At 46.5% G+C, this 18,240-nt stretch overlaps 1 protein-coding gene across 1 annotated transcript; it reads right to left on the reverse strand.

Moving 5' to 3' along the window:
- Positions 1–14,005: 14,005 nt before the first annotated feature.
- Positions 14,006–17,824, reverse strand: RTP2 (receptor transporter protein 2). The gene is made up of 2 exons (XM_024560999.4): positions 17,554–17,824; positions 14,006–14,762 (listed from the first exon to the last, which is right to left on the reverse strand). The coding sequence occupies exons 1-2, from the start codon at positions 17,715–17,717 to the stop codon at positions 14,249–14,251; spliced, it is 678 nt and encodes a 225-aa protein (XP_024416767.2). The 5' UTR covers positions 17,718–17,824; the 3' UTR covers positions 14,006–14,248.
- Positions 17,825–18,240: the final 416 nt, after the last annotated feature.

The following is an 18,240-nucleotide window of genomic DNA, read 5'->3' on the forward strand; positions in this document are numbered from 1 at the left end:
GGGCACATTTCTGTTATTTGAAGCCATCAGTTGGTGATCATTTGTTCCAGCAGCAATAAAAAACTAACAGACTCGCTAAACCTCTCCTGTTCCTATTCTCCAAGGGACCGAATGGAGCAGGATTAGGGTCAGGCATCCTCCACACATGGGACCCCTGCTCCCCTCCAAACCTCAAGCCCCTTCATCGAGTCAGTTTCATCCTCCAGATGTTTCTTCCAAAGGGTAGAATCTCCTGAGAGGCTCTAGAGTCTCTTTTGATCTGGTTGTGATTGCAAGACCTCACCCCACCCCACCTCCTTCTGACAAACACCTTGACTGACTAAATCCCAACTGTAAACAGTGCAATTTTTTCCCAGGAAGTTGCTCAATTTCCATGTAATGTACATCAGTTAATGAAACTGGAAACCAGGCTTAGCATGGCACTGGGAACGGTGGGTGGGTGTGTTGATAAAAGCCCAGGGGAGTGAAATGATTTGCCCAAAGCCACACAGTGAATTAGTGGCAGGTGGCTGTTGATCTGAATGCTAACAACATAAATATAAAGAGTTTCAGGGTTTTCTCCAACATTATGAGAAATATATTTTCCAGATAGAAAAGGCCAAACCTCCATTCCTCAGGCATATTTCACATCCACTCAGCTCTCAACCTGTGTATATCACCATCTGCTTCACTTGCTGAAGGGGATCGCTGCTGTCTCCTTTGGTCCTAGCTCTGCACTTCCTACTCAGAAACCGTTCTGATCAGTTGATGAGCCAGCGCCATGCCTTAAGAAAAAAATAAACCATTGGCTCAGCAACATTGGACAGCAGGAGTCACAGGGAAACAGCTGTCAGCTTTGGGTTCCTACCAGTGCAGCAGAAAACTGTGTTCTCAGATCCAAGGACGCATGAGAGGAGCTCTAGTGCCTCCAGGCCTCAGACTCCACACCCACTGAGAGCTGTGCCTTCCAGATCTTAATCCCCACTCCAGAAGACTGATGCAAACCACATATATTCTGTCCTTCTAGAAGCCACAACGCACAAGGCAGATCCATACATCTAACTAATTTTGAAACCAGACCGTCTGTACATATTTTTTTTTTCACTGTAGCAATCACCTTATCGTCTAGCAATAATTTGTTTGCATGCCTGGTTCCTTGCAAAATGGCATTTCTCAACAGCAGAGACTAAGTTAACATCTTGGTTTGCCTAGAAGATTGCCCAGAACATATGAAATCTTCACAAAATGGCCCTGGCTCAGTGGATTGAGTGCTGGCCTGTAAACCAAAGGGTTGCCGGTTTGATTCCCAGTCAGGGCACATGCCTGAGTTGCAGGCCAGGTCCCCAGGAGGGGGCATGTGAGAGGGAACCACACACTGATGTTTCTCTCCCTCTCTTTCTTCCTCCTTTCCCCTCTCTAAAAATAAATTTAAAAAATCTTTTAAAACAATATTCACAAAATACTGGTCAAATATTAACTGAATGTTGACCCTAATGCCAATCAGTGTCTTCAATGATCACATTTACGCAAATGACTCCTAAACTCACCTTTTCTCTTATTGTATAACCCAGCCCCTTCAGATCTATTCTACACTGCATGGCCTGATTCAGCTTCTGAAAACACATCTGATCACATAATTGTCTCCCTTCAAATCTCCGAATGCAAATCACTGCCTTAAAAAAAAGTCCACAGCCTTTACACAGGTTTCTGAGGTTTTCAGGAATGTGGTCCAGCTTCTTCAGTTTTATTCCCCGCTGATGCCTCACCTGCGAAAATGCGTGGGCTCTCTGCTCCCTAAAATGGCCACATGTTTCAGCCTCTCTCGAACTGCTCCTCCTGTCCCATTTCTTCAAAGTGCACACACACCCAAGTCCTTCTTTCAAAGTCACTCACACCTTGGGGACCATTCCCAATTTCCTATTTTCTAGAAAGAAGTGAATCCAGGTATGTTGGGACCTAGAGTGCATAGAATTTGGTGTGGGGCAGGGGTGTCTTTAAGAAAAAAATATACGGAATTATGAAGGCAAAATCCTCTCCTATCACCATAGAGCTAGATTAATAGGGATTCATAAAACAAAAACATTGAAATTCACTGAAAGACTTTAAGGTAAATGTGCTGGAAACAATAAAGCAGAAGGACTGTAAAAATAAATGTAAAACGCTTCTCACCCTCAAGAAATTTACAATGCAGCAGGAGATATAAAGATATGCTAACGGCTATCATACAAGCAAGTGTGAATTTATTAAGTATAGGTTCGAGAAACAGGTTGTAGGAATGTGCTGAAGGATGTTCTTAATTCTGTCTCTAGATGTCTGAGATAGTGTCTTAAAAGATGGCATTTTTTTGTTGGACTTAAAAGAAGGAAATAAGTCAGCTTTGGGCAAAGAATGAGAACCAGAGGATGGCGGGCCTGGAGACCACTGTGCTGGAAGGCAGGGAACGGCAAAAACACACAGAGTGTTTACGGTACAACACGTAGCACTCTGTGGCTGCAGCTCGGGTGTACAGACTGGTGAACGTGGAGACTGTGGCTAGGTTCGCCTCCGGGTAACCAAAAACTCAAAAGAGCAAGGGTGCTTTAAAAGCAGAGAAAATTATTTCTCTCTTGCATAAAATTCCTTGTTGATATCAGGTGCCAGACCATTTCTGTCTTGTTCCTCTGCCATGTGTGGTCTTGACCTCATGATGAAAGATAGCAGCATCCATACTGAGGCAGCAGGAGGGCAAGAAAAGAAGGAGAAGGAGGAGGAGGAGGAAGAAGAGAGCAAAGGACATGTGTTATTATCTGTGGGAGGGCGCATTCCCCTAAGATGTCTGTACAATACCTCCCATTGCATATGGTCTTCTTACAAAGTGCCTTTACCATACCTCTTATTACAAGGTGAAGGTCTTTGCCTCCTATTTTTGAAGCTGTGATTGTCAAACTAAGTCATAAAAGAAATTTTACCTTTTGCTTTCTTCTCTGGGATTCTCATTCTTGAAGCCTTCAGCCACCAGGGCAGCCTGACTGCCCCAAGGTGGCCGTTCTGTGAGGATGCCCAATAGCCCACATGGAGAAGTCTCGGCACCATATGAAACAAGAGAGTTACCCAGCCAACCGTAGATGCTCCAGCTCCGGCCACTGTCTGGTTGCAACCGCCTGACAGACCCAGGATCAGAAGCACTCAGTTGAGTCCTTCCCATATTTCTAACCCACAGCAACCACGAGGGATGATAAAATGATTACTGTTGTTTTATGCCACTAAGTTTTTTGTTAAACAGTAGTAGATAACCTAAATACTATCTATTTAGGAAGTTTCCCCCAAACTTTTCACATATAACTTCTATGTAGCATAGTTTTGGGCCAGAACTTAGTCCCATAGCCATATCTAACAGCAAAGAGGTCTGAGATAAGCAGTCTTTATTCTCCAGGCCAGGTGCCCAGCTAAACCCCAGTCACTGTGGGAAAAGGGGCAACCGTGTTTGCAGGTAACTAGCAGTCTGCCACTGCTAGGAGGGGAACCTCTTAGAGAATAGAGATGTACACACACAATGTTCTAATTTTTAAAAGAACAATTATTTAAGATTACCTAGTAGGCATCTAAATCTATATCATTTATTTATAATTATCTTGTGCTAGTGGAGATTCAAATTAATTTACAGGGGTAGATTTTTTTAAGACAAATTAGAAGTAGTAAGGTGGTTTACCTTTAGGTTTAAGATGGTAAACTCAGCCCAAGCACCTACTTCCCAAACCTTCCAATTTCTCCAAATCCCCCCATGAGCATTATTAGATGCAAAGTGGGAGAAATCTGTATTTACTGCAAACCACAGATGCAGCATTCCCGAAACACTAAGAAACACATGTACGATGTAGTGGCAGTTGTGACCAGTCTGAGTGTGCACCAACCTGTGGATCTCTGTAAGCAAACAGAGAGCTGACCTGAAGAGCAAGAGGAGCAGACCACTTCCGCGACCCTAGCAGAAGAGCACTAACATTCTCAAGCTTAGAGAGAGGGTCTGGAAGTGAGGGCAAGTGAAAGGACAGTGCGTGGGGTAGATCCCCATCCTGCCTTGGGAACTGCTCCGGGTCCCCAGACAGGGAGCATCTGGTCTCTGCGCTAATTGCCAGATTAAGCTTGCATGAAATTTGAAAGAAGGGGGTACTGTCTCCTAAAGTCAGCTCCTAATAAGGTGCTCATGCCAGTCAGTGGGAGAAGCTCCTACGAACTGATCTACAACAAAACACGAAGAAGAAGTGTTTTGCTATGTTCCTAGGACCACGCAGCGTGACCACATCTGAGTGAGGCTCACTCCCCACCACTCCCTCGGTGGCAAGATCTCCTTTCCAGTAAATAAAACCTTAGTAAAATAAGGCCTTTTCTTTCTTCCTTTGTCTGAGACCACATAATTTGAAGAGACATGACAGAATCTCTAATAGAATACTCCCCAGTTCCCCTGCTATAAACACCAGCAGGGAACAGTCATTAAGCAGATGAAAAATTATACTTCAAACACATGAACACAATCTAAACAATCAGAGTAAATGCCTCCCTCTCCCCTATGGACAAAATTACTACAAGAAACAATAAAACAAAGAAACAAGCAAAACCTTCCCAACTCTAGTTTGAAGGCTCTCCAAGATTTGTGAGGCTATTGCAGCAATATTTTTTTTTCACATTACCTCAGACAGTGTAATAGAAAAGACACATTAGGTTGATAACATAATTTTCTCTGCCTCAGTAAATTCCAGAAAACATGGAAACAATGCCTACCAGATTTTGAGAGGAATAACAAGTAAAAGACTGTGATCAGAGAATGTGATACTCGGCCAGGTTATTTGGGGTGGGGGGTGGAAACAAACAACAGAAAGTCTCGCTGAGACCGGCAGGCCAGCCACATGCCCTCTCTGAAAATATTACTCACAGAAGCACCTCACATGCAAGAAAGAAAAGAAGTCAAAATTAAACATTCAAAGTGGAGTGGTCTGGTATAAAGATGGTGAGGAGAAATAAACCGGCAAAGTGTAAGAGTTGATTCCTAAATGACTATTATGGAATAATAATTATTATTATTATTGCTAATTATGATTAGTTATTATGAAAAAATTCATATGTCTAAACTAATTCTTTTTTAAAACTAATTCTTCGAAGAGAATGTATGAGTTATAAAATATTTTATTAATTTCATTATGAAATACTAGATTATTCTAAAAAAAATTGGAAATCCAGGTTGGCAAGGAAGTGGGTATGTGGCATTCCTCCTCATTTACCAAAAGAATTAATAGCTTATATAACTTTCATGAAACAGATAAAAGAAATAGGTGAAAATATATTTTCTAAAAATGCAGATAATCAATAATCAAACATTTGTTGCATAACTGTGGAAAAAATGATGTTTTAAAAATCTAACAATACTGTAAAATAAGTTTTTATAAGATTAATAAACATTGAAACAAAAAATTTATATATAGTATTCTCCTCCTTAATTTCTAAATAAACTGCAAATATGTATTTTTAATTTTATCCTAAGATTTAGGAGCACCCTTTTAAGATTTCCCAACACTTGAATTTTATTTTATTTTGGTTAACAATTTGATTTTCACAGTTAGACATCTCAGTCAGAGAAAATCTTTCTGCATATTTTTGTTTTATTTTTTAAGTTCATTGAGACATCTGAGTATCCCCACAGACACTGAAGAAGAGATTACCGTTTGACCATGCCCTTCAGCCCAAGGTCACCAGGAACACATGTGTTACTGAACCAGGCTGGGTTTTGGGACTCATTGCAGTGAGTGAGGGTGCAGTCTGGAAGCATGAAGCATCTCAGGAAGAGGATGTTAGAAAGAACACGCTGTAGCACCGCGGCATGTATCAGTATCAGGTGGGCAGAGGTCCTTGTTACGTAGGCTTTGCTCTGGATTGGATGATATCAGGAAGTAGAGCTAATTTGATGTGGGTATCAATAATTCTTACCTAGAAGGTAAGAAGATAAGAACAAGGCAAAAGCTATTATGGATAAAGAAGTAGCAGCCACTAATATTGGCCAGGATAGGGGGATGTGTAGTCATTTTTGTGGTTTGGACCATGTCATGTTTCTGTCTGTATTCACACATGATTTTGGAGCGGTCTTACGCTTGCCTTGACCTAGCATCAGCCCAGAGTGGTCTTATCTGAGGTTAACATTCTGTGGAATTATTTATATTCAAAGGCAGACCATCACAAACTGGCTGTGAGTGTCAGGCCAGCTCCCGGATGCTATGGGCTGCTTTTTACTTTCTCATCTTTCTTATAAACATTTGCGTATATGAACACACACACACACGTAGAAACACAATAAAAGGTTTTATACACTTTCTCTTGCTAGAAATATGTATTCTTATTTGATGAATTTGGTATCTATTACAGATATTGATGTATGTATGTGTAGATCTTAAGAAAGTAATTCATTCTTATTGCAGAACCAAACAACAAGGAATAAATACGCAAACATGAAAATCCCCTATACTATAACTGTTCTCAATTATATTCAACATGCATGAATAACTGGGACCAGAAACAAATTGCCTGCTTTCACTGCTGAATCAATTAGCTAATTGATCTTATTTCCAGTATTGAATAAACAAAGCTGTGTTGTTTGACTCAAGTTATTGGTTTTTTGACTTGCAGCCCAAATTCTCATTGCCCACAGAACACTTGAGGAGATCACTCATTTCTCTACCTAAAGGGAGAACTAAGAATATTCTTAGCTACTTGAGTGAGAAAGAAAGATGGATGGAGAAAGACCAGAATGACGGGGGGAAACTGCATGCTTCTCCTCATGTAGACGTAGTGCCTCTTACAGCATATATAGTCATCCCAATGTTCGCAGCGGCTTGAGGGTAGGATTTCTCTTCAGCATTACTGGGTTTTTTCTTTTAAAGACAAGTTCTAAAGATGACAATAAAATATTTATTATGCTCCCCCCTCACTCCTGACTTGAGCCAAGAACAGTTGTCTTCATCCACCTCCAGCCTACCTGGTTTTCTGTCCTATTTCTAGCCAGTGCTCCTGGTACAGAACAGACCCAGGGGCGGGGGTGAACGATATACTATGACCGAATGGACCCACCCTTGTGCTCCAGGGGTCCCCTACCCCATACTAGGTTCACCTTGCCCACCACCAGGGAAAGACGTCTTTCAATGCCAGAGATTGGTGAAAAGGAAAGGGATTATTTCTTTAAAGAGTTATACAAACTTAAGAGTAATGACTTAATGTCTTCATTAAGATCCCAAAGCCCTTTAGAATACCCACAAACGCACAGTCCTTCCTTCCTCCTCTGAGCAATCTGGGGTACCATATCTCAGAAAAAGAAATAGAAGTCTGTGTTTCTCTGCCCAAGCCACATGGTCCCAAAAAGACCCTGCATGGCTGCCATGCCTGGGTTTAAATCCCAGCACCAATCTTCCTCTGCCGCACCATTTTCGACTTCTCCCAGAATTGGCCATAGCTGCCAGCATTCCCGTATTCTTCCAGCTTTACTGGGCTGTCATAGTAAGTCTGGGCAGATGTGGCCCTGTGATGTGGAGTCAATCATCTCCAACCTCTTACATGGGCTCTGTAACCAGTGTGTGTGTGTGTGTGGGGGGGTGCCTCCCAGTTACATCCTGGGTTGAAGTCACTCCCATCCCCCTGGCTCAAAGCAGGGCCACAGCTATTTAACATAACTATGAAACCAGTTAAAGGTTGTAGATATGTTAAACGACTGTTCTAGCAATGGCCCTGCTCCATGCATCCCATCCCCAGCTCAGACTTGTGGGGGTGAGGACATCCTATATATATATATTTTTAATATTTCCTGGACATTGAGTTCTGGACCCCATTACAAATCCTTATTTGGGGCCCCCCATTGGCTACACCCTGTTACACTCCCAGGTTCCTCGGGCCCTTTGTGTTCTATTCCCCTGTCCTCTCTGGCACTTATTTGCTTACGTTTCCTACACGTGAAACATTTTCCTTTTTCTTCACTCAGCTGGGCCTGTACTCAGCTCCCTGCCAGCCCCAGTCCGACCTCCCGACCACGACTACAAAACGCAGCCCTGCATGACTGTGCTCCTGAGAGGCCATTGTTAGCCCTTCAGCCCTGAGGAATGAGGAGGACACTTTGTGGGTCCTCCAAACCCTATTATCTCTGTAATGCTAGAGTTCAGGGCAGGTCAAGAACAAGATAGACCAGAGTAGATGTATGTTGATTATGAATGGAAATTGAGGGAATATAGCTGTATAACCGTACAATATGCTCCATGCCATTTTTTAGGGGTGGTAATGGGTTTATACTGACTCATTCCACCATATCCTTGAACTGGTACCCAGATCTCAGGAGATTCGGTACAGTATCCCTTGCATGCCTTACTGTCCTCTTCCTCAGGCACTCCACAAACAACCGCTGGCCAACAATCAGTGCATCCATGTTTGCCTTCTCAGCAGCGTCAAATCGGCACAAAGGTGCACACAGGGGTTATGGAGCACTGCCTTCTTGTAGCACCTATGACACAGGTGTGGTTATAGGATATATGCAGAAAGAAAAAATAATAGTAAGAGGCCTCTCTTGACAGGTCATACAGGGCTCATGAGGGGTGGGGAACAAATATATCAGCTACATGTCTTGTGAGCACACCGTTCATTTCTACCCAGGCACCTGCAGGAGTTCGCTTCCCTCTGTCAGCCACGCAGGCAGAAGTTTCTGAACATCTTTCAGGCATCTCTGTTGCCAGGTTACAAGAAGTACAGCTCCCCTCTCTGTCTTCAGGTACTGATGTGAAGTCCAGTGTCACCTGGATGTTAGTGGGGGACCCTGCTCTCTGGGCAAAATACTGTGGCCCTTGTCCAAGAACTGACCGGAGTCCCAATACATATAATGTATTGAACTCAAACAGGCTTATTTTTTAATTTCATTTTTTTTATTTATTAGAATGACATTGGTTAATAATATTACTTAAGCTTCAAGTGTGCAGTTCTGTATCATCTGCATATTGCATTGCGTTCTCACCACCTGGAGTCAGGCGTCCTTTCGTCACCACATATTGGACCCCCTTTACCCAATTCACCCCCGCCCCCCACTGCTTCCCTTCTGGTAAGAACCATTCTGTTGTCTGTGTCTATGAACTTTTCTTCATTTGTTTTTGCCAAACAGGCTTATTTAATTATTTATTAATTTCTTGGCAGACTGGGCTTCCCTACCAGATGAAAACCAATGAGCTCACAAACTTTACCAAACTGGACACCTCACTGTGGCTCAGTTTCCCCTCTGTAAGTGCGGATGATTATAGTGTCTTTTCACGGGGTGCAATTAAGGGGAAATTATACATATCCACAAAGTCAGCATTTTCTTCACTTCTAGCTTGGGAGTATCACCGTACATGAAATATACCCGGGATGATTCTTTCTGGGGAAAACGTGGAGGGGATCCAACCACAGGGCCCCCCTATCCGCTGAGGATGAGAATAATTCTACCAAGACATTATCTGCTTGGGGAGGAAAGGTAGCTGATCTCTCAAAAGAGAAGGGCCTCAAGCCTGTTCCTCAATGAGCTTTTATTTGGTTTAATTTGCATAGGAATACAGGTAAAGCTCATCAGTCATTGTCAGGCAGTAAGGACCAAACAATAGATAACATTCAAAGAACTCTGAGGGCTTATTTTGAGTCAGGGTCAGATAGCTAAAGGGCCATAAAATTTTGGGGTGCAAACTCATTTCATGCTTGCACCCTTGTCATTTAAAATGAGGGTATTAACAAAGCAGGTTTCACAGGATTGTATGCATTCTTTCTTAGGCCCTATCTCCCCAGGGAACCCGCCCTTTCCAGCACAGGGCTGCACCCACCTCTGGCATTGTTTCAGGCTTAAGTCAGGCAAGGGAAATAAAGAAGCCAAGAGATTAGGAGACTCCTTGCAGACAGAATGAGGACTCGGGCTATGTCAAAGCCAAGGGGTGCGAGTCCACCACCCCCATTTTCTATAGCCCCTCTAGTTCTACCCTGAGGGCCCCTTCATGACCATGCCTGTCTTAGGTCATCCCTCCTTTGAGGAATCTTACCTGTCATTGGCTAACCAGTCATCCTCCTGGGGCCAAGCAGGGTGAAGTAAAAGGGGGCAGAGGTGGCGCCCCTACAAGGAAGATAAGCTTTGTCTCCTTAATGGCTTATGGTCCCAAGGTCTTTTTTACTCAGCCTTCGCCACAAAGGGTTAGTTTCTGAAACCAGGCAGGGTGGTTCCCAACAGGAAAAGGTGTGGTGGAAAATATTGCACCCAAGAAAAGAATTTGGTCAGCCCACCATTCTGATTAAGCAGTTCCTTTGTACCAGGTCCTAGGGACGGACGATGAAAGCCAACTGACAGCGGCAGGCAGACACGCATGTCAACGAGTGTGGCAATACCATAAGATAAGTGCAGTAGCACAGGTAGCCTGCAGGTGGTGAGACCCTGATGCCACCTGGGGCTGTGAGGGAAGGTTCACATGCCAGCTAATGCTCAGGTGACGCTGAACGAAAAGCTCTTGAAAGACAGATGGGAAATGTGTTCCAGGAGAGTCGGCATCAGAGTTAGATGAACACTGGCTTAACCCGAGTGACAGGATCACCAAGTGATTGAGGACTTAATTCCGAATCAGAGAGACCCTGAACTTCCACCTCAGCACTGCGCCCTAAGGACTGGGTCACCGTGAGCCAGGTCCTAAACCTCTCTAAGCCTCAGCCGTTAAATAGAGATAGTAGTACCTGCCTCAAAAGATGGTTTTCAAAAATAAATGAGACAATGCACGCAAAGTGTTTAGCACGGCACCTCACACACAGGAAATTATTGTAATAGCAAATGTTTACTAAGCACCTTCTCAATAAATCTTCTGTGTTGTTAGTATTATCTAGGAAATGAGATGTACCTGGCTAATGAGACAAAATTTTACCATCAGCAGGAAAGAGCTCCGAGAGAGTTTAAGGAGCAGAGTAAGCTGGTCATATCTGATTATTGGAAAATCACTTCTGGATAGTGGTAGAGTGGAGGGTGGGCTGTAAGGGAGGAACCTACAGACACGATGATTATTAGGGAGGTTACAGAGGCAAGGGACACCGACGATGCTTTAGGGCAGCAGTAAGCAAGAAGGAAAGAAAGGAGACCGACCCCAGCGGTACTGGGGAAGAACAAACAAGAGGGTGTGGTGACTGATTCAGGTAAGGTGGACAGGGTAGTAACAGAAGGTCAGAAAATAACTCTTAGATTTCTGAGTAGAAATCTTAGTAGAAATCTGAGTAGAAGGAGCAAGTTTGGATGGAAAGACGATGAGATCAGCTCTGGTCATGCTGAGGGTGCTCCTAGGGGCCAATTGGTCTGGGCGCCCGAAGTTCTGCAGAGATGCTTACAGGAGCTGCCCAGACCACAAATTCATATGCAGTGAAGACGTAAGTCATGAGTGGGTACACGTTACTGATGGAAAACCAGCAGAGTAAGAGACTCCCTGGAAACAGCAGTGTACAAAGGATGGGTAAAACAAAGAATATCACATTGGAGAGAGAACAGAAGTGGGAGACTGAGGAGCAGGGGCTATCATGGAATCTTCAAGGAGAGGATGAAAAATGCAACAACAGCAAGACCAAGTGAGATACAGACAGAAAAGTGGCCGACAGTTGGGCAATGAGGTATGGGGCGAGTTTCACCGACATGGAAGTGAGACTTCCAGGAATTAAGGAGAAAATAAGAGGTAGAGATAAATATAATCTATTCTTTTAAGAAACCTGGCTTTGAAAGAGGACATAAAATACATGGCAATCGTTGGAGAGGATGTGGAGTCAGAGGAGGGTCATTTTAGTTAAATATGAAAGATACAGAAATAAGAAGAATGAGCTGATAAAAAAAGAAGAAGAATATGTCTATTTTCTGGAACCTTCCTTGGATCTCATATCATTCTACCTACTCACCATTACTTCCATTTTCAGTGGCTCTTTGTCCCTTGACTACCAGGCCCCACCTCAGAGGCCTCCGCTTTTCTGCCCCTTGAGGCCTGCCCCCACTTTGACACAACTTGGCAGTGTAACTAGCCCCACACACCACAATTCCAGTATGGCATGTTGTTAATGTCACTTCATCCCAATCCTGTCCCTTTGAGACTCCCAGGGTGGACCAAAGCAGGGGGCAGGCAGTCCTCTGGAGACCACTTGATTCCTGGGTTCCTGTTGTTTGCTTTTCCAGAAGCTACCATGTGGCTGCAGTTAAGCAATGTCCCACAGGGGCATCAGCTGAGCATCCCTGGTAGCTGCCAGAGGTGAGCACACCTCACATGCCTGCTCATTCACAGACACTATGATGCCTGATGCCATACAGGTAGGTTCTTCCCGATTGCCTAGCTCTCTGCAGGTCCACAGAGGAATCTGGTCAAGCCACCAGAAACCACCTGCCACAGCTGGAGAAGAAAACCAGACCGCACATCCAGTGGGCAGGTATGACAGAGTGCCCAAAGCATTCCATCTTTGTGAACACATCTAGCCAGACACACCAGCCTTGAAACTCATCGTCAGTGCTCTGACCCCACTCAGGGCTGAGGCTTTAAAGGTGGGATATAGAAAGGTGTGAATGTCAGAGAACAATTGGAGTGTGAATAAGAGAGATTCTGTTTCTTATTCCAGACAGTAATTAACACAGGGTCATCTGACGCCAGACCATGAGTCAAATTGTCCAAGTCACAGCTATGCCTGAGGAAAAGGGTACAGCAAATGCACTCCCCCTAACAGGGTGGTCTCGTGAACTGGGCAAAGGAAAAGGAAGACAGGCGCTGTCTTCACTACTCATGCTTCCCCCCAGCATCGCCGCCCCTCAATGGAGACACAAAGCCCCACTGTCCTTGGAAGTTCCATATTCACAGATCTGCCTCATCTGCCCCTTCCATCACCACACCCAGGAAATAGGACAGCTATAGAATCTGCTCTGAGGCATTTTCAGAAGGACGACAGTGTCACATATGATACTATATCCTGTGTAAGTAGTGGTGCCACAGCTTCTAATTTCTGCAGAACACAGGACCATATTCTCCAAGCCCCAAGCCAAGAAACACACACACACACACACACACACACACAGAATCATCACCTTGCAGTGAATTTCAGCAGGTCTTTCTTCCCAGGAAATAAATTTAGGCAACACTGAGACCCCGACAGCCAGAAGTACAGTTGTTACATACTCATTGGTGTATCTACGGCGTACCACCGTGACTGTCCTTGCCCCCGAAGGCTTCATGTGCACCTTTAAACCTGTACCTACCTTTAATTTTATGAGTCCACACACATTTAAGTGGGAATTTCGAGTTCGGAACCAGTGCCGTCCAATAGAAATTTATGTGAATATGTTCGATACCTGCACGGTACAATATAGTAACCACTGGCCACATGTGGCTACTAAGCACTTGACATGTGTGGCTGCTGCCACGGTGTGGGGATGGCCTGAAGGAGGGGAGGGGCAGGGCTGGATAGAGGAAGCCACAGGGAGAGAAATGAGGACATCTGTAATAGTGTAAACAATAAAAATAAAATAAAGTTGTTTTTTTTAAAGACACACTGTCACCTGGAAGATCCCTAGGCTGGGTGAAGACACACTGAATATTGACTGAAGACGCATTGGGTGGGCCCACTAACCTCTCCAAGAGGAACCATGGCAGGATGGTCAGAAGCAGCTGAAGATGAGCTTGAGAATGAGGCAGAGGCAAGACTGAACCTAATGGGGTCCTACCGGGGTGCAGGACATGGAAATGAAGCAAGAGGTGGGGTAGAGATGGAGGTGGAGAGAGAAGCTCCCTCTCTGTGGGTTCAGAACTTTCTCTCCTACCCCATCACTGTAAATTATGTTTCTTTTTAAAGATTTTATTTATTTATTTTTAGGGAGAGGAAGGGACGGAGAAAAGGAGAGAGACATTCATGTTAGAGAGAAACATTGATGGGTTGCCGCTCACATGCGCCCAGACTGGGAATGGAGCACCAACCCAAGCATGTGCCCTGACCAGAATCTAACAGCGACCTTTCGCTCTGCTAGACGGCACCTAACCCACTGAGTCACCCCAGTCAGGGCTCATCACTGTAGATTTTAACGAAAGGACCATTAAGCATCTCCTAGAGGAGAGCAGACCTCTCACTCTGCAGAGTAATAAACTGAGGTCCAGAGAGGTAACTGAGTGGTCCGGCGTCATAGGTTGAACCTGTAGCAGAATCAGGACCAAAGCTGGGTCTTCCCCACTCTCACCCGCAGGTGCCCTCCTCCCACCCCCAACCAGCTCCACTAAAGGAAGGAAGACCTACGGAGGGAGAAATGCAGGTAGACAACCAGTAGACAGAGAGAGGCCCAGAAGAGGCACCAGCGGAGAGAGAAGAAGTTGTAGCCCGAGCCCTCCTGGGCCTTTGGCTTGGAGGCATCACAGAAGGTGTATGTCGCCTCCTCTTCCAGCAGCTTCTGGCTGGGCTTCCAGTGCACGATGCCCTCCTGGCAGGCCTCGCAGAACTCGCTGCGGTGCGTCCCGCTGTCTGGGCGGCTGGCCACGTGGATGCGGTACTGGCCAGCGTCCTCGTCGTAGCACTTCTCGCGCAGGCTGGTGATGAGGTTGTCCACCAGGCCCTCGATGTTCTCCTCCAGCATGCTGGACTCGTCTAGCCGCGCGGTTCCACATTGGTAGCACAGCTGCTTGAAGACGCGCATGCGCACTGAACCCATTCGCTGTGCGCGGTCCAGGTGCATGTGGAAGAGGATGACCACGTGGGACGACTGCCAGGTGTGCCAGCACCAGGAACAGTGGAACCTGCAGGGATAGGGGAGAGGGATAGAGAAGATGGGCCTCCCTCCTAGCAGCAGCTTGCCCTGGAGGAGTCCGAAAAGAAAGGGCCCTGTGTGCCCTTTGGGCTTGGGCTTTTAGGTAGAAGCAGAGTGTTTACTGCCCACTGGCTTTCTTAGCACTTGAACCTGCCAGCTCCACCTCCGCAGGTTGGCTCTTGGGGACCTAGAGCAGCGCAGCATCCTCAGGAGCCTGGCACAGGAGCCATGTGGCTTTCAACTGTGTTCTCCAGCCTGTGGTCTGTGCGCCCTCCTGTGGCCCCAGCTCTCTCCAAGCCTAATGCGCTCAGGACGGGCATTGGATGTTACAAAGTGTTTACTCTCCTAATCTGGGCCTTACTTTTATCTGTGGAAATGCAGGGAGATGGTGTCCAATAAAGAGGGTCAGACCTCCTGTGACTCTGATAAGGGGCATGACCAGCACGCCTCACTCTGGCATTTGCCTGCTCTAGGGAGAAGAGGAGATCGCTCTAACTGTGCCAAGCACAAACCACCAAGAATCCACCTGTTGGCTAGGTGGATGGGTGAGAGGCAAGCAGGAGGGGGATTACAGGGTTTGGTCCCTGCTCCTTCACAAAGAGCACGCTCTGTCCTTTGGCCTATCATCCTTATACCCCAGTCCACCCTGCAGCAGAAACTGGAAAAGTGGATCCTGCTCTGCACCCTTTCCACGTACGTGCACACATCAACACTTACCATGTTTTCTAACCTGGGGTCCCTAGAGTCCCAGCCTCCGGAAACATGGAGGGAAGTGGCCTGGGCTCATCTAGCTCCACTCCACCAGCCCCCACCCAATGCTTTCACACCTTCAGTGACGTAGCACTTGTTACCTCCAGGAAAGTTCCTTCTATCCCTGAGATGAACCTCTCACAGGCCCCTGTTACAGAGGTTTCACAGACAGTCAAGGGTCTATTGGGCTGAGTCTGCCTTCGCTGCTTACCCACTTGAGGGCTCCTCTATGATGGCCCTGAAGGACCAACAGATACCACGAAGCATCACACAACCTAGGCTGTGGAGTGTAGTGATGCCAAGCCTGCCACAGTCCACATAAGCACAGAACAGTACCTAGCACAGCCCAAACAAGGTTGTCAGGGAGAACAGCCTGACTGGTCCTGAGCCGGAAGGGCCCTGACCTCCATGCTGGACAGAGCTGCAGGGAACAAGGACTAGTGTCCCAAGGCTCAGAGGTAGAGTGAGCCTGTGCACAGAATAAGGACAGAGCAGAGGTGGAGCAGCAGTCCTGCTGTCCCGCCTGATGGGACACACAAGTCACTAGCCTGAAATAGGACCCAGCTGATCCCTGAGGCAAGGGAGCTCAGCCTCTAAACTCCTGGGCCATTGTTCCCAAGTCTCCGGCCCTTTGCACTCCTCCCACCAGCCAGCTCAGAGGCTTCCTGTTTTCAGCCTCCTCCTTCCACACCTCCTTACATCAAACCAATTTAGAGTTGTTTCTCACTCCCAGCCAAACCTCAAATCTTAAATCCCAGAATATCGGACCTAGCAGTAGGGGGCCTTAAGGATCGTCAGGCCTTCATTTTACTGAGATGAAACAGAAGCACTGAGAGAACAAGGGCTCTCTGTTCACACAGCTAGTCAAACTCAGCCAGGACCCAGCACACAACAGGTGTCTGACACATGCCTCTCGAATTGACTTGAACTGAACTGAACCAACCAACCTCCGCCTCTCTGTCTTTTGTCCTAAAGACAGGTTCACTCTGGTAGTTACAGGTCTTGGACCAAGAATACAAATGTCAACTCCCCATCCACAGTCTGTCTCCTGTTTTCACTGTCCACATCACGGTATACCTGAGGGGCTTTACATAACAAAACATTGTCTGAACACCCAGCCTATGTGTCTACACCCCCAGAACACAGCTGCCTGTTGGCCTCCCAGGGACCTAAAGGTACTGTCTATCGTTGAGTCGATTGACCCATGAAAGAGGCCTGCACAGACCCTGCAGATGAGTGTGAGGCAGCTTGGGCAGGGAATTCTGTGGTCCCAATCTCATATCACGGAGTAGAAGAGGGAAAGGCATGCGGGCTTCAGATGGGCGCGTCTCCTTGCCTTAGGACTCCTGGCACCATGGCAGACACGGTTCCTATAACGTATGCAATGCTGGGTCCTGTAGACCTATGGGAAGTCCTACCGAAAGCTAAGTCTTTTGGTCACAGACCCCTCAATAATAGAGCTGGAAGGGACTTGATTGATCACCTAAGGCCGACCCCCTGATTTTGCAAATGTGAAAACTGAGACCCAGAAAGGGAAAGCGACTTGCCCAAGTGTGCAGGTAGCTAGTTGTAGAGCCAGGTGGACAACAGATGTTTTTGTATTCAAATCAAACCGCATGGAGTTGACCGAACAGACCTAGGACCAGAGCACCGGCTCCCATCCCACAGCTAAGACTGTCCCTAGTAGTCCTTGTAGCCTCCTCCCCTCAGTCCCACCACTCCTTAACAGAGTATGAAAATAAGAAAACACTTAAAATGTCAAAGATTGCAGGGGCAATGAAGATATTACAGCTCTTCGATTATTGTGGAAAACAAAGACAGGAATACAACTTGCCAGGGTCACCCCAGGAGTCAGTGGTACAGTTGGGATTAGAACCAAGGCCTCTTTGACCTACCTCACAGTTTCTTCTCTGCCCCTACCCTGACCTGACAGCCAGAGGAGGCTCCCACATCCCTCTGCCTCTGCTTAGAAGGTGCCCAGGGCTGTGTTCCAGGGGCTGTCTGCAAGGTCTGCTTTCTGGGCCTCTCACCTGCCCGAGGCATGCTGCTCCAGGTACTGCTTCCAGCCAGGGGCCAGCTCACTGGGCTTGAGGTTAGGGTCTATGATAAGTTCCCAGCTGTCAGATGGCTTTGCCACCTCCATCTTCTCATAGAAGACTTTCTTCCACTCACAAGTTGTCAGACTGGTAGACATGGCCCTGCTGGCAGGGGTGGAAGTTTGAGCTCCACCTGAGTAAGAATGCAGGAGAAGCTCAGGTAGGTGTAGAGCGGTTCAGTCTCTGTGGTCTGAAAATACTCATCACTGGGACCAGGAGGAAACAGGACCCAGCCTGCTGCCTTTGTCACCTTGGAGCCTGTTACCATGGCAGCTGGGCAGGGGGCCAAAAGCTAGGGCTGAGGAGGAGAGAGGTCTCTAGGGAGACTTCTGGGGCCCTGAGCTGAGCTTGAGAGGCAGGGTGGGGTGTTAACATCAACTAAATAAAGCAAGCAGGGAGTGGGAGGCTTAGCCCAGACCAAACTCACCCTCACTTCCAAGGGCCTCCAGGAGGCAATGACAACTCAGCAGCCTGCTTCACCCTACTGCCCTTCCAGGTATTCTCCCCATCATGGGCCATGGCAACTATGCCGCCCTAGGGAGCCAAGGAGGAACAGGGATGGAGAGATGCAGAACCTGCAGCTTCTATGCTCTGCAGGAGCTGGGACCATCGCTTACCATG

Source organism: Desmodus rotundus, chromosome 2 (assembly GCF_022682495.2).
Source record: "Desmodus rotundus isolate HL8 chromosome 2, HLdesRot8A.1, whole genome shotgun sequence".
Classification (NCBI taxonomy): Eukaryota; Metazoa; Chordata; class Mammalia; order Chiroptera; family Phyllostomidae; genus Desmodus; species Desmodus rotundus.

Excerpts from the sequence above, each read along its gene's own strand:
- RTP2 (XM_024560999.4), bottom strand. The coding sequence starts at position 17,717 with ATGTCTACCAGTCTGACAACTTGTGAGTGGAAGAAAGTCTTCTATGAG. Across the intron at positions 14,763-17,553 it reads GAGCAGCATGCCTCGGGCAG|GTTCCACTGTTCCTGGTGCT; the intron begins GTGAGAGGCCCA and ends CTATCCCTGCAG.